Source organism: Madurella fahalii (assembly GCF_045866475.1).
Source record: "Madurella fahalii IFM 68171 DNA, scaffold_1, whole genome shotgun sequence".
In the NCBI taxonomy this organism is placed as follows: domain Eukaryota; kingdom Fungi; phylum Ascomycota; class Sordariomycetes; order Sordariales; genus Madurella; species Madurella fahalii.
In genome coordinates, this window is record NW_027263971.1 from 6437646 (window position 1) to 6454074 (window position 16429).

General features: G+C 51.5%; 3 protein-coding genes across 3 annotated transcripts; 2 read left to right on the forward strand and 1 right to left on the reverse strand.

Annotated features, from left to right (window-relative positions):
* Positions 1 to 4714: 4714 nt before the first annotated feature.
* MFIFM68171_01954 (uncharacterized protein) lies at positions 4715 to 5356 on the reverse strand (the record flags this gene model as incomplete). The annotated part of the gene is made up of 1 exon (XM_071057376.1): positions 4715 to 5356. The coding sequence occupies one exon, from the start codon at positions 5354 to 5356 to the stop codon at positions 4715 to 4717; it is 642 nt and encodes a 213-aa protein (XP_070913477.1).
* A 3754-nt stretch (positions 5357 to 9110) lies between these two features.
* Positions 9111 to 10746, forward strand: MFIFM68171_01955 (uncharacterized protein; the record flags this gene model as incomplete). The annotated part of the gene is made up of 7 exons (XM_071057377.1): positions 9111 to 9123; positions 9254 to 9269; positions 9542 to 9694; positions 9772 to 10040; positions 10099 to 10190; positions 10254 to 10322; positions 10402 to 10746. 7 exons carry the CDS (start codon positions 9111 to 9113, stop codon positions 10744 to 10746), a joined length of 957 nt encoding a protein of 318 aa, XP_070913478.1.
* A 4530-nt stretch (positions 10747 to 15276) lies between these two features.
* Positions 15277 to 16296, forward strand: MFIFM68171_01956 (uncharacterized protein; the record flags this gene model as incomplete). Its single annotated transcript, XM_071057378.1, has 3 exons — positions 15277 to 15514; positions 15576 to 16163; positions 16250 to 16296. The coding sequence occupies 3 exons, from the start codon at positions 15277 to 15279 to the stop codon at positions 16294 to 16296; spliced, it is 873 nt and encodes a 290-aa protein (XP_070913479.1).
* Between the last annotated feature and the right edge of the window lie 133 nt (positions 16297 to 16429).

The following is a 16429-nucleotide window of genomic DNA, read 5'->3' on the forward strand; positions in this document are numbered from 1 at the left end:
GCTGCTGAAAGATCAACGGGCAAACGGGCGATTCAAGGTTAGTGCGTTGATGAACGTGCTTGAGGACTAACTCTGGGCTCTTAGGAGTTATAAAGAAGTCGTGAACATGGACGCGCGGGTTTGCCTGCCTGGTCACGGATTGCTGCACTGTAGACGCCCCACCATCACAGCAGCACCGAGGGTTCGAGACACTGTGTTGTTAGCAGGGCAGTCCCAAGCCCAGACTCGGAAAACAAGGTGCTCGGCCGCCGGTGCACAAATCATTACAGCCGATACTAAGACAGGGCATTTTCCATCAGACCGTTCTCATTACAATCCGAAGTCATGTTTTGCCGTCCTGGGTGCCAATTCTGGCTAGCCCCGACCCGCTCTTTTCGGCACCCTCACCCACCCTCTAGAGGTACCTTGCACTAGCTTGTGCATCTCGTAGCTCCTCTCACCCCTTCTTCCTCCAAGCAGTCCAAGAAATGAGAACTCCTTCAGCCGAGTGACGGCTTCCACCACCCGATCCTTGTTTTCCAGTGAATCTCCCTTCCCTTTCTTGTTTCCATATATATATATATATACCGGCTGCCGTTATGATCTCGAACGGGATGTTCTGATTATTGACATATGCAAGAATGTGCCCACCAAGTCTCTCATGCATTGTGGCTGGGACTTCAATGAAAGCAAGCCAAATATCTGCTGGGGACTCGCCATCCCTATAGTGCTTGTCAAAGGCACGCCTGACCGTATCGATGATGCGATTACTCAGGGACACCAAGGCCGTGGACTCTTGTGCCATTTCTTGGCATGGTTTCGGACCTCGTCGAGGAGCTCTTCGTCGGATAATGGATCGCCATTTGGCCCCTTAGCAGAGACTAGTGGCCCAGCACTGCTTTTGGAGTGTACTCGAGTATATATCAAGCTTCTAGCGATAGATCTTGGCTATCAGTTGTCGAAGGTTTGTAGGTCGGTCACGGAGTTTGAAGATAGTCGAGGATCAAGGGAAGCAAATGTTTGCGGCTACCGAGCTGGGCAAAAAACTTATCACGATAACGATACCCTCATCTGGAAAGCGTGAGTCACGTGCTAGGTGGTGACGTCTTAGGCTGGTAATTGGGCACCGTCGGCCTTCGACATGCCCCTCTCTGTCTCAATCATGCCATCCCCGCTAAGGGCTTTCCGATCAGGCTGCGAGGGTTACATCTCTCCAGCAGTATTTCGAAAGCCCGCTGCCTTGCTGGCTTCTCCCATATTTGGAAGATGGAATCATGACCACATGGCGATACGTCATCACATGCAGCCCAACAGTACCACCATTCGTACTGTTCACACGGCCGGTATGCCACACAATGGAGACGACCCCTTGACTCCGGCAGAGAGAGAAAAAATACGGAAACTCCTGCAGCAAGGTTATAGGCCTTGTGAGATTTTTAGTTTGGCAGGCACTACTGAGCGGCGGACCCCCCTAACAGTATTCGTTGCCATGCTAGAAGAGGACAAGGAGTTGGCGAGCCTGGTGCGGGAACGGAAACGTGGGAAATGGTCGGATGAAGAGAAGGAGCACCTGATCAAACTCACCCGTAACCGCCGAAGAATCGACATTGAATCCATTGCACGGCAAATAGGTCGAGAACCAGACGCCGTTAGGTACCGGTTACGGTTGATGGCAAAGGAAAAGAGTATGGAGCTGGGGAACGACGCCGTCTCCTTCTCAGTAGCGTTTCTAGACAGAGATCTCGGAAAGAAAGAGCAATCCGTCCTCGAGGCACGAATATGCCACGTCATCGACGGACTGCTGAAGGAGGGCGATACTACCACCCAATGGAGAGCCATCTTAGGCACCAAATCGACAGAAGCCTGGGCGGCAACCATTCTCCCGTTGATTCCGACACGGGTGAAGCACATCTTGGCCGCCCCCAGCCCGCCCACAGCTGCAGATTGGAGGAGCTTGGCTTGGCAGGATACGAGCTTGTTCGGGGTCTATGCGTGGGTTCTCAAGCGTGGCGGGGGCGCCGGCCTCAATCCGCTTACAGTAGAGAACTACATTTACATTGGTTCGGCCACCAAGTATGCCCATGGATTGTCTGGGAGAGCGCTTCAGCATCGTAAGGGACATTATTATGATAGCGGCCCTGGGCTCAACAACCGGATCAAACAACGTGGCTTAAGCCGTACCGCTGGGCATTTTGCTACCCTCTTGGCAATGGAGGCGGCGTCTTCGGAAATTGGGGATATAATCAAAGCACAAGAGCTCGTGGTATTTACCGAGGCAATCTTTACTATCTGGTTTGGGGCGCTCACAGAGACTGAGTCGGCTGGCGTGACTGGCCGCGCGGGGGAACACCGTCGTCTCCACTCCCTTTCCCCCTGGGATCACCCGCATCAGTTCAATTACAAGGGACTGTGTTCTCACAACCCTTTGGTTCTTGACTTGAAGTCTCGCCAGGAATCTGCCCATCTTCCCGAAGATACTGACACGGGTCAATCCGGGCCGGTGGTGCACAACAGGGCAACGGAGAATTGATACCTGTCTGGGTTCTGTTATATCCTTTTCGCTGCTATAGCATTGTGATACTGCGTCGTGCGTGCTGAAAGATATGTAACAATACCTCTGATGCACGTCTCACAGCAGGGTGTGAAAGCTAACGCAGCCAGCTGACGGCCAAGACAGTCCTCGGCGCCATTTACGCCAGAGTCGACACGACATTGCGGAGGCCGAGAATGAGGACATGTACCGCCCTCCCGAAGGCAGCGAACAGGGGCAAGATGAGAAGGAGATGGTGACCTTCGGCCGCCAGCCCGTAAGCGCCGCAAGCTGAGCTCTCCTCGCTCTGCCCTTCCTAAGATGGCCACCGGACGACAGGTTCGCTCTAATGGTAACGTCTCCCAACCACAACAAGTCCGAACACCAGCTCCAGGCCGGAAACACTCCGCGCGACGTAGTATCCCCAGCCAGCCATCCTCTCAACGTTCTGGCGAAGAAGGGACCGCCCACACCCTATGGCGAAGTTCGAGGAATGGCCGCTTGGCCGCTTGAGGACGCAGTTCTTAAGCGTGTGACGGTGAACGGCCTGGCGACTTTCCAGCTACCAAGTCCTTGTATAGATTGCTATGAATTGACAGGCCCTGTTTGCCTTTCCGCCGGCCACCAACGTCTCCATACTGCGCAGCCACCCGAGACACCGGCTTTGTCAGGAGCGGGAAGAGAATGGTCAAGGCCTAGATGCCTGGAGCTCTAGAGTATATAAACCCCCTCTCGCTCCTCTTCCCTTTCGCTTCCCATTGTTCCTTGACTTCTCCCTCCTTAGAAGCCCGGCGAATCCACCAGCTGACCAGCGACCTCGACAATCAACTTTTCGTAGCCGTCTCCATTCCTCCTACGTTCCTGAGAGTCATCACGTGGAATCACTGTCCGCCGCTGTCTTGGTGTAAATGGCCATCACCCATGTGCGACCGGACGACCGTCTCCACCTGCAAAGCATCGCGAGCCTATTTGGTGCCGTGTCCAAGATTGTGACCATCATAGGGGCTGGCATCAGTACAAAGGCAGGTATTCCTGTAGGTATTCCCTGTTTGCCTTCCTGGCCACCTCTCACCAGACTTAGGACTTTCGGTCGAAAAATGGCGTTTATTCCTTCGGTTATCGTCGTCTTTTCTACTCGTCGGTTCTCTGATCCGGAAAGGAGGCCTCTCTTCTACAGTAGCATCACCAAGATACACTAGGTCGTTAAGCACGCCAGTCCTACAAGAACATATCGCTTTATCCTTAGTTTGCGTGATGCTGGAAAGCTGGTTCGGGACTATATCTAGAATATCGACTGCCTTGAAGAGAAGGTTGGCCTCTCTACCGATTTGCAGAAGGGTCCTAGAAGTCGATTTCGTTTCTACAGGAAGTACCGCTGAGGTATATCCGAGAGTACCACCGAGTCGACTACGAGCCGTGATTCCAAGAGGGTAATAGAGGCGTCGAATGTGTTCCCCTCTAATCTCTCCACCGTTTGCGATGCTTCAACTGTTGTAGTATATGTTGCTGGGACGAGTGTGGCCGAGAAGCGAAGACTTTGGTAGGACAGGAGCCTCTGTGTCCCGGCTATGCCGAGATATCCGACGCTAGAACGGCAGCAGGGAAATGCGTAACCGCAATCGGAATGCTTCGACCGGGTATCGTGCTTTACGATGAACAGGACCCGTGGGCTGACTAGATCCCAGCCATCGTACGGCATGACCTGTTATAGTGCCTAGACTTCCCTCTTATTATAGGCACGAGCCTTGCAATGTACGGGGTCAAGCACCTGTAAAGGACTTTGCGAAGATCATTTACAAACGGGCTGGAAAAGGGGTGATTTTGAACCTTACAGAACCGTGCTAAGAGCTGGGACGGTGTGATCGATTACTGGGTCGAGTGGGATTGTGACGCCTTGGTACAAGATCTGACGGACCGTCAGCCGGTACTCTATTCTGGCTCGATACTAAGGGTCCTGATAGACTTAGCTGGAGACGGTGAGCACGTGAATACGGTGGCTTCTCGTGGGTATATAGGGGGCAAGGGAGCAGCCGGGATAATCCTATCGACCTTACGCTTAGCTAGATGAAGCAATATCCCGTAACGAGCTACCTAAGAGGATCTCAGTGGAGGCAACGGGGTAGTCTGGAACCAAGACACAGGGTAAGCCTGTCGTTCCCATAACATTCGCTTGTGGATATTAAACTAGCGCACAATCTACAGATTCTAGACACGAAGACGACTCTTTGTCACCCGTCCTGAAGCCACTCTAGAGCCAGCACCGCTCTTCCCGCCTTTTTTCCTTCGCCATTGTGAGCCTGTCAGTCGAAGACGCTGCAGTAACGACGCCAAAAACCCGCCATCCTTCTTCGCCTCGCACGCGTCGATGCGATGTTCATCTTGGAGGGTGTAGTCGCGGAAGGCCTTGAAGTCATCCCACACCTCAACCTTCTTGCCCATCCGCCGGGCGTCGATCAGGTCCACGATGTTGACGAGCGTGCTCTTCAGATCCCTTTTGCACTCCGCAATGGAGTCATTCGAGGGGATGCCCACCTCGCGGCATAGGTCTTGGTAGCCCTTAAGCTCCAGATCTTCCTCTGTGAATTCAGCGTCTGTTTCACCATTGTCGTCATCCTGCGACTGCGAAAAGTAGTGCAGCTTGAGCTCCTGGCGCATCGCAACTGTGCGCTCCCGGGTATACTGCTGCGAGCCAGGGATCCAGTTCTGCGACGACGCGAGGCGACCAAATTCATTGTCAAAGGACGCGCCATCGTTGGGTGTGAAGTTTTCAAATTTGGCAAAGTGGGATTGCGACGGCGGTGGGAGCTCGGCTACCACCTCCGCGTCCTCTCTATTTGTGCTTGCCATCTCATGTGGTATGGTTTCTGTCCGTGTTTGAAGCGGCCCAGGTAGGCGATGGGTTTCAAGGGTAGCTGGAAACAGTAGTGCTCTCGCCGCATAGGTCGGGGACCAGGCGGTTCGATCTATCCCAGTGTTGGGAGCTTGTGGTAGCCGTCTGGCATGTTCGCATCTGCTGTCGGGTCTGGATGAGGTCGCGTTGACTGTAACTGGGTCTGCATATTTAGGTGGCGCACTAATCGCTGCGTTGCAGAATACAGGCTAACCAAAAGCGGATAAGCGCATAATAGGGTCATGATCACCCCGCTATAGTGTTCAACCGAGATATGCTATAAGTTAAGGAAAACCGTAGATGGCATCTTTCACGGTCGCCTAACATTCTGTGGTTCTTCGTGAGGCAAGCTTCTTTCCTGTGTTAGATGCACCGCTGAAATTTAGGATAACGACGACCGAGGTGGCAGAGGCCACCTGTTGCAAAGGGGTTGGGACGAACGGTAGGTTTGGCATTTGGCCCTCGGTTTTGCGCATAAAAGTTGTGTATCTGCTCAGAAGGGGCCAGAACTGCTAGCTTTGAGGACTAGAAACCGCCCCCCATTGAACAGAAACGAAGACAAGAAGCTGTCGTTGTTGCGGGGGGGCCGTGAACGTGAATCTTGACCTGGTAGTGCACTTGCTTTTTGGCTCAAATTGCTGACTCAGCAGAGCTTGGGTTACGTGTTGAAGACACGGTAGTGAAGGCGTACGCGCTCAGTTTTCACTATTCCCTTTCCCAACTCCGTTTCCTATCTATACTGGGGTATGATTAACATCGCCTTGTGGCATACAAGTTCCACCAACGCGTTGCAAATTTTATTTTTAGCCAACTAAACGCGTTTGTGCCTCTCCTCTATAGGTCTTGGCAGATTGTGAGGCAGTCGCTGACAACCTGGACAACCCACTATACTACTTCCATGGTGGCACCCAACTCAGTCGCCACAAGGCTGATAGCCAGTTTTGCGTCACGAGTGTGCCAGACGCTGCTGTCGTTGACTGCGAATGGGTATAAGGCTGTTGTCAAGTTCCTGCTCGGCATAGACAAGGTCGATACCGATGTAAAGGATAACGATAACTGGATGCCGTTATGGTGGGCTATTGTGACTAAGCACGAAGCCATCGTCAAGCTGCTGCTCGGCGCTAGAAATGCGTGTCAGTACGAAAGATAATCGTAGCCGGACGCTGCTGTCATTAGCCGTCAAGTACAGGGGTTTCGGGATCCAGAAACAGGCGCCTCATCAAACGCTGGGAGGCCATCGCATCCGTATCTCCCTACCTCGTAGTAGTTGTCGCCGTTGCCCAGGGCTGGCTCTACGAAAATGGGGCACTTTGCTATCTCCGGGACCTAGAGCTGCGCATTCTAGATCTGCACCGCTCTGCGAGCCACGAGATGGTTGTCGACCTTCGAAAACTTGTCTCCGGAGCTCTCGAGGACTCGCGTACATACTACAAGTACCAGGCCAAGCTACTACATTATTCATACAACATCGTATCGTGTAGCTACACGATATATCGACGCTATTATTACGGTCGCAAGCACTGGCTTCTAGTCTTCAACCCTCTCCACAGTCAAATCATCACCTAGGGTCCAAGTCCAGGGTCTTTGTTCGAAACAAGACCGTTTCCTCTACTACGGTGAGATTTGAATGTCCACTTAATCCTACGATAGGGATCCAAATCAATATTAATGGACACTGAAGGCCAAGTTGAGGCCTTTTATACATCACAGACTCCCACAGCGCCGAGGGCTCATCGCAGTTCCGCTGGGTCTGATCTCGAGTCCCGGGGCTCTATAAGCGAGCGTATGATTGCAGCGACAGCCTGACAGCTTAAAGGCGAAGGCACAGAGCAGTTAGAAAGATTAGGTATAGGTAATGTGGTAATCATAGTCAAGCAAACGGTAGCAACAGCTCGTACAGTGATATCGGGTTTATAACGAAACAGTTCACACAAGAGAAGAGTAAGAGATCTCCAGGAGCAAGGAACAGGATGTCCTGTATTTGTACATATACATACACTGACTGCATAGCTGCCACTAGGGCGGCTGGGGTAGCCTAAGCAGCCATCACCAGCACCACCACCACCATCACCACCACCACCACCACCACCACCACCACGACGGCGATGGTGGGTTCTAACAGGTCAACGCGTCCTTGCACACGTCGTAATATGCCGGCAGTCATTCCTCACTATAACCTGTCGCAGGCAAAGTATGCCGCACCGTGCCCGTTTCCACTTTACCCTCCTCCTTCATCTCGAAACCTGTAAAGTGCGTACGTTTGTCTCCATCGCTAGCATACGGCGTCAAGCTATAGCCCTCATGAGTTAACATGATCCTGTAGCTTAAGTTACTGTATTCCCATAAAAATCGCATAGGCAGGTCTGGGGCTATAAGCTACAGAAGAAGGGATGTGTAACGAGAGTCTCCGAACGAAAGTCAGGAGGACCCGCCGAATGATGCTGGATGATGTCACGATACAGGATAGATAAGAACCCCGTGAGGGGACTCTCTCACGCGGGGCACTTCTGATCCGCAAGGATCAGTCTCTGTGTAGTCAATGACAATAGGAGGCTGTTCGTGAAGCTATCGCCCACTGATCGAACCCTTTTCGATACTGAGACATCGTAGTCCATCTCCCTCAACGTGTTCCCAGAACAACCCCCTTTACAAGATGGAACATATATAACAGAGGCCTCCTTGACGTCCTTAGCTAGTTCCCCCTTATCTGCCTTTTCTTTTACAGCAGTAACCCATTGCGCCTTCATATCATCGGAGAGAGCAGCCCTAGTCCACAGCGAGGTTTGCGTCATATAGCCAACGACGACTAGACCGTTCGTCGTAGCAATGGTGGTAATGGCCTTAGTAGCCTTGATCATATTGGGCGCAGACATAGTGATCTGAGCGAGGGAGACGATGGTCGGAAGACAGCTTGGTTCAAAAAGTTTAGGAAGTCAAATGAAGGTTTGTTTGAAGGGTACTGCTGAAGGATTGTCGAACAGTCCTCTCTATCACTACCGACTCCGTCGAGGTTAAATACTTAGTCCTAGCAGCGTAGCCACATAAGAACGGACCCTGAATTAGTCGAGCTACTAAGTGGACTTGTTGGCGCACCAGGCCCAACTTGTTTCTTATAAAGCTGACCACGTCGCATTTTTACGACGCTACGGCCTCTGGAACCTCGGAATGCATAAGCCATGGGGTTGTCCGGCCGCAGCCAGCGAGGCCAGCGAGGCTAGGGAAGAGCAGAGCGTGTAGAGGCCGGGCGGCTCTTTAAGGATTCAGCTTAGAACGTCCACTTGACGTTGCGGGCTTGTAGTCAAGCAGCCTTGTACTGAAATGAGTTACACAAAAGAGCGCCAGCTTCAACGCTTATTCACGTTAAAGAAGGGATAGAGTTATCTATTTTTCCATATAAAAGTTACATCTATTGGATGACAACTCTCAGGACCTTCAATCTCAGCACTTCACTAAACGCCGGGGGTTCTGCCGGGGTTCCTCATCGTCGTCGACTCGTCAAAGAAGATAGAACAAACGCTTCGGCTTGACATAGGCAGCTAGGCCAGAGCTTGGCGCTTAGCAAAGATACCTTACACAAGCCTCATTTGATATATACCTAGATACATGCAGTTGTAGCTATACGAAAATCCGGGAAGACTAAACCTAGTTGGGCCACCTTCACGCACTTTATCTTAGATATCTCTTTTCATTCCGGGCATAGAGGGTTCACCAATGTTTGTCTTTGGTATATGCATATATTCACTAGTCACTACATTTGTACTGCATATAATCTTGAACAATAACGTCTTTCTCCATTAAATTCGCCTTACCTCGCGCGAGAGGTAAGAGGTAACTTGCGCTGATTGGTCTATAAGCTGGATTGTTGAGACAGTACGAATAAGCCCTTCTTACTCCCGGGCCGCACCGTATAGCTGTTAGGGCCTGGTGTCCATTCGGATACGTCGCAACGCCCCTTATCGAAAACATATAAGGGATTGCCGCTCGTTTGCCATAGTATCCCCCGCAGTAACACTGTCTGCGCGTCTACGCTCACGACCTTCCTTGGTTTATCAACTGTCCTCTCTCTCCCTTCTTTTGACCAACCTTCCTCCGTTACCTTATTTCCCTCGCGCTCCCATACGAAGTCGAATCTCATCTACCAGCATATCTTCGATTGCAACTCCCCCTTCAACCTGCCAACAGCCTCTTGCCAAAGGAACACAAGTCACGTCCGCCTCCAGGAGATCCTACATAATTGATGAGATCATTTACGAGCGGACGAGGGGACCCCTGCTCTATTGCTTGTACCGTGCGAGGTAGGTTCAGTCGCGATAGCCTCCTCCCTTCCTAACCGAGTATATCATGGTTGGTTTTAACTCTTGCTCTACACCAGCTACAAGGGAAAGCAGTATATACTCAAGGACATCTTACCAGGCGATTTTCAGTATAATCTGGATCTACAGAAACTCGTCAACGGCTCGGCCTATATCCGAGTACTTATAGACAGTATCCCCGATCGCCATATATTCGTATTCCCATTCCTCCAGTATAACTTACAGTCGGTCAACACAGCGGCAATCCCTCCCTCAACTAAGAAGATGATATTAAGGGACGCTCTCGCGGGTTTATCTGACCTACACGACAAGAACATCTATCATACAGGTCAGTCGTTTATCTATATATTAGTATTTTTATCTTTAGCTACTAATATCTCCGATAGATACCAAACCATCTAACATCACGATGGATACATTTAAGCAAAGCAACGGGACTATTGGGTTTAGGAATACACAGATCACAGATCTGGAGGAGGTCTTTGTTATACCTCCCAAGTCTCGAGGCCTCGGAAAGTGCCTCTCTGGGAACCTGTTCTAGAGGAGCCCCGAAGCGTGGGCAAGAGGAGCGCAGTATACCCCCGCTGATATCTTCTCATTCGGCATCGTAGTAAGTTCTAAAACTCTACCCCTCTCCCGACTCTTATTGTTGGCTACAAGATGCTAACGAATTTCCTTCCTCGGTCTAGGCTATATATGTCTGGCTAGACAGGATGATCTTTTACTCGGACGAGGCGAACAAAGCCGAGGACCCGTCGGATATGATACTCAGGCGCCACGTATCTTATTTTCTCAATGACATCGACGACTTCCATGGTTTCATCGAGTACCATGGAGGAGAGAAAGATCCCTTTGTCAACCGATTTGGAGGGCTTCTCATGTCGTTCAGCACCGAAGACAAGAGAGAGCCCTGGACTGTGTGGGAACCGGTCGACCCGCAGTTCAAGGATCTTATTTGCAGGATGACCCGCCTCGATCCTCGGCGGCGGATCACTGCCCGGGAGGCACTCCAGCACCCCTGGTTCAATGAATAAGGGCGTCGCCAACGCGCATACTTGCTGTCGTTGGCGGCGGGGTTATTTGGGAGGACTCTGTTCTAACAGTTAGTATGTTCCGTTATTGACCTGCCTTTCTTGAAACGGAAATGAGGTTGTTTCCGCTCTCCCAGACAAAATGTAACCCAAGACAACAAATGTAGCTAGTGATCACCCCACTTAATCATCAAATAGAGCCTTTTCTGCTTACCTAGTCCCTACTTCGGCCACGGTAACTCGGCAGTACTGGGGAAATGTAGGATTTCGCTAAGTTAGAGAAGGCAAGATTTCCACTATAATAACCCCGACAACAGGCCGCTAGCGCAGCGGACGACTTATATAAGAGCTTCCTGTCAGACGCGTACATCGCGGCGCTGGAGAAGGGAGCTGGGACCTTGGTACCAGTCGGTGTCAGGAAAACTTTGAACTGGACGTAGCGTAGGATATAACGTTAATGGTGTTACAACGAACGCGGTCAATTACCTCAAAGCTCCGTTTCCTATCCAACCGATCCGCTCTCAAAAATCTATCTACCTTTCTCGTACCGTTCATCGCCAGACAAATTGACTGACTCTAACCCGACTAGGCGGCGCACCCTAAGCGCACCTATATGCCGCGGACGGAAACGCAACGCAGGTGATTACGTCTGGCCTAACAAGCTTGATTATGTGTACCTTCCACGGCGGGCAATAGGGAACCGACAGCTGGGTGAATCTGGAGATGCGGGACCACCCGGCCAGTGCACCTTCAGGCCCTCGTAGTCGTTTGATCCAAATGCATTTGTCAATGACTCGAAGCTCGGGGAACCACCTATAGAGTGTTTTATTAGCCAAGTCCTTTGCACTAAACCAGTCGCCAACGTAGCGTATGTGTCTTGCCGCGGAGACTGCCGAGATAAACTGTAGGTCGGATGCGGAGAAAGCTACTATCCCTAGAGGAGGAGAGTTATACGGGCTAGAGTCGAGGATAAGATAAGTAATCCCGTTGTTGTTACGGGCCTCGAAGAAGGGAACGTAATAGCGGAGAGTCAACTCGCGGGCCTCTAGATTGAGATATAGGGTGACCGGTAGAGCACTGCGGACTCTGAGCAAAAGTATCTCCTCTACTTCGCCCTCGGTGAACATACAGGTCCTAGGTCTCCGCTCTACATTGCGGTTCTAGAATTCGAGCAAAACGTCCGTTAGTTCCTAGGTAAGCTGGTAGATGATGAGGCGAAGTTCGGTAGGAAGGCTATGCCATTTGGTACTGACGTCTATGAGACACGGTTGACTCATAGTAGGTAACCACTTCACTTGATGTTGATTAGGGAGGAGTCTGGAAAAGCGGGCACTGTCTTAGTGTTTGATGGGACCGGCTAAGTTCTAAGTGAGCTGCGAGCGGATAAGCGGCCCTTAAAGAACAAGAGGATAGACAATCACGATAGTGAAACCGATGTCTTCGTAGTGTGGCAATTCTCTTGTTGAATGTTGATGCTATGTGATTTATAGTACTCAAGTCGCAAGGGGCCTCCCTGGATAAACCAGTCCGTCCTTACTTCCAGATGATTGGCGAAATTGAGGATAGATGCTTAATTGCGCGGCCTATAGATAGCTGAGATGGCTCAACCTGGAATGTTTCTTCCACGAGGAGGAAGCGGGGTGCAGCGCAGTAAGGTACCGTCTTAGTGCAACGGCACGTTTGATTCCCTCAAGCCCCTAGACCGACTTCCTACTACCTGTACGACCAAAACCTCCAACCGACATTGTCCCCGTTTCTAGTATCTCATCATGTGTGGACGGAAATGCCAAAACCTCGCACAGAGCTATTCATTCCCCAGTCCTCCACTTATACATTCTTTCTTGGACTTTCAACCCACGGTCTGCATCCCTAAACATGTTGGTATTGAGGTATAAAGACTCGTTATCCGGGCCATAACTGCTTGCAACACCGGCAATTTTATCCATCGATCACAGCAAAATCTCGTCTAGTGCACGACTGCAATTGCTGACTCAGCCGACTCGGCGCAACATTCGCTCGATGTTTTGCCGGACGAGATCCCGTTCGCGTTCCCGGACCGGGGCCGCCTCCGTAACGACTACAAACGGCGCCGGCGATGGAGGCCGGAAGGCGTCGCCCATTCTACTTCGTTCATACCCATCGAGCCCTCTAGAACGCCTCCCGGGCATTCGCGGTGGAGATGGATTCTCGGCGCCAGGACCCCGTTCCCTGTTTTGGATGCGAACTAACTGCGTCCGACCCGCGAGGCTCGGTGCTGGCCTGCCTCGCTCATGCTATCATGGCCTCGGCCCTCCCTCCTGTCACGGCAAGTGAAGTTAAGACATCAGGGCGGCGCCTGGGAACTAACCACTCAATTGATGAAGACCAACAGACTGTGAGGAAGAAGAGAAGAGGAGGAGAAGGAGGGACATCACTAGGGAACCGCCCTTGACAACCTAGAGGCTTTACAGACTCCCGAGACATGCCCCCACCCGACGATGCACCTTCCCGTGTCCGCCGCCACGGTTCCGGCCGCGTAACATTATAGCTTGATATGGGCAGATTTCTGGACCCCCATTGTTCCTAGTAACCCAAAGCAGGCCCTTGGGAATCCACACACTCCATTCCGCGCCTCCACTCCTGCTATATTTTCTCCGATCCTTCCAATAAGGCAAATACTATCTCTTCGGATCGTCACTTTGGTTATCAAGGTCACGCTTCCAGTCGTCCATACTATCAAACTTACCTACCCACCCATTACGCCTGTAGAAGTCGTGAAGGAACAAGATTTGCTCGGCAGCCAGATAATATGCGTCGTTGCCGAGAAACTTGGAAAAGGCCGACTGGGCGAGCTCGTCCTCTTGCAGGAACTCGATTCCTTCGACGAATGTTTTCCAGTGCTTTGCTGCATGATTGCTCGTAGAACGGGTTGTTTTGAAGCCGCGAACCGAGCTAGCTAAACCACCCGCATTTTCTCTTGCCACGGCCAGTAGGAGATCCAGTCTTGGGGCTGTGATTCCTCTTGGCACTGGATCCCCCCCGAGGAATTTCCATTTCTTCTTCGTCCGAGCACGGTCTCGCTTCATTCTGACCAGCATACAGTTCGTCTTGGACCTGACCTTGACTGGCCCCGTGCTGTTCCACCACGCCCTGTTGTTGCCAGCCTTCTTCCTGGCGGCTTTCCAGCCGCATGTCCCGGCCCAGGAGAGCTCCGGATGCCTCCCAGAGGCATGCACCATCCGGCGGGCGCATCGATCGCCTGCCCGACGTGTTGTGGACGTACCCTTTCCCCAACCTGGTCCAGCTGTCGAGAGGAGGGTACTGTTCGCTGATGCTTGTGTCGCCCATGGCCATCATAGACAAACACCACAAAGCGAGCTTGATAGTGAGACATTCCCCTTGGGCATCCCAGGAGATGACTGCGTATTCCGGTTCTCTGTACTCCCTGCAAAGGGGTCAAGGTCCCGGAACGAAGACGCCTCGCTCAGGCTCAGAGATGCCACGGACACATCGGTTTCCGTAGAGTCGAATCGCTGGTGCTGAACAGCCCGCTGGTGCTGAACAGCCCGGGCTAGGATAATCATATTGGGCTGACAGTTCAGACTTTGGCAAAAGTGGTTGGACCGCCAACGAGCACGGCCTAGAACAGGCCTGAGCGGCTAGGGTTTATCGCTGACGACCTACTTCGTGTTTTCATCACCGCAAAAGCAAAACAATCATTACCCTGCAGTACTCACACCAGGGTTTCTTAGACGCCGAACAACCTAACCGAAGTCTCCTCGAAGTCCAATCTCATCAAGAGTCGAGTTACCTACTATGAAATAGCACGCCACGCTGGTTCTAGCAATAATTAATCGGTTTGTGGAAAGAGTGTCCAAGATTATGTATTGGTTAGTATTGTTGAACGTAGCGTCAGAGGGACCAAATAAAAAGAGTCACTTAGGCCAAGATCGCTCTCTTTACAGAATGCGGAGAACTTGCAGTGACTAGAGAAACGGTGAGGTGCGTATAAAAGAGAAACGCAAGGTGCGCAGCGATGTGGGCAACTGCGGCGAGCCCCGCCAGAATTTTCCTGACCGTTAGATAGGATTGGATACTTCTGAAGAAGACAACTTTGATTATTTCAACTGTTTTATCTGTTTTGGTGAGATGATAATGCGTTGTTTGCCGTGTACCCACAACTTCGTGAGACACTTATGCCGAAGAAAAAAAAAAAAAAAAAGAGAGAGAGAGAGAGAGAGAGAGAGAGAGGTGTCTGTGTGTGTGTGATGCGAGGCATTTGTGTTATCTGACTCCCGTAAGAGTTCCAACGCTACAAAAGATACCCTTGAAATGACTAGAATTTGGGATAAGAAAAGCGTGCCCGCCCGGATCATGAAGAGGTTAGTGCAGCCTAACTAGAACTAGGTCTTTTTATGTTAACATCATCCTAGTCATCACTGGTATCACTGGTCTCACGTGATTCTCTCTGCTCTTTCTGGACTGTGGATGATTTGAGGCGCCATTCATCAATTCGCTTTTTTCCTATTTTCACCCACCTTACCTCATTACCAAATGGATCAACCAACTGCACGCCGCAGGGCGGACATGAGACAGTGGCCGTTCTACGATGAAAACTTGATGGTTGGTCCTCCCGCTTGCTCAGAACGCGACTTCATACGACCGCTTCTCCGGCGTTGTCCTTTTGACCTGAACACTATTTCATGGATCGCCAGGCTGGGTGGCGGACTTGACGGCTTTGCTTGGAAGGTGATGTTTGGTGACCAAGGACCATTTGTCCTCAAAGTAGTACGTTGGCGATGTGTATCTTTTGGGAAGAGATGGCTGGTCCTGACAACCCGATAAGTTCTGAGACACCGAACCACCGACGACGTTCGGCTTCTACTACGCTGCACAACGCGAGAGCATGAACGCAGCCCTCCTAGAGAAGATTGAAGCTGCCGTCAGTCACGACACAGAAACACTCCCCATACGAGTGCATGCGGAACCACGTACCCCCGACGACGCTTTAGACAATCTGTTAGCCCTCTCCACCGAAGACCGCCAGAGCCAGCTTGTGAAGGACGCCGACGCCGTCGAGATATCGTCCATTCCGCGCATGAAGAAATGCTTCAGGTGGTTGAAGATCGACGGCGAACAACTCTGCAACCTGCACCGGCGGTTACGTTCGGTGGTCGTGAAGTTGCGGAATATCGAGGACCGTCAGATATTTCCCGATCGCAAGTACTTCTCCATAGTGTATGAATACATACCCGAGGGAGATAACTACATGGGCCAGATGCAGCTGGTGCTGGATTTCCTTTGGCGTGCCGGGTTTGTGTTCAGACAGTCGCTTCGAAAGGAGAACTGGAAGAGCGGAGTGCTTGTGGATCTGTCCGATGTGATATCTCCTGGGGGTCATAATTGGCACAAGAACGCTTACCGCAGGACAGATGCTAGTTGTGCGTTCTTGCCACCACCTCCCCCTCCCCCTGTTAAATACCAACGGTGGAGCAACTCCGACACATGTTCACCCTCCCCTACCCAGTCCCCGTCCCCGCCGACGCTCTCATCTTCCCGTGGTACCGAAGATAGAGAATAGTAACAGGTTTGACGGTCAAAGTAGAGAACGCGTTGTCGGATTGTAGTACGTAGCTCGGGATAAAAAGGCCACGCCCATGTTCTGCCTCCTAACATCCCGCGGCAACGAGCTCCAAGCAGTCCCGCA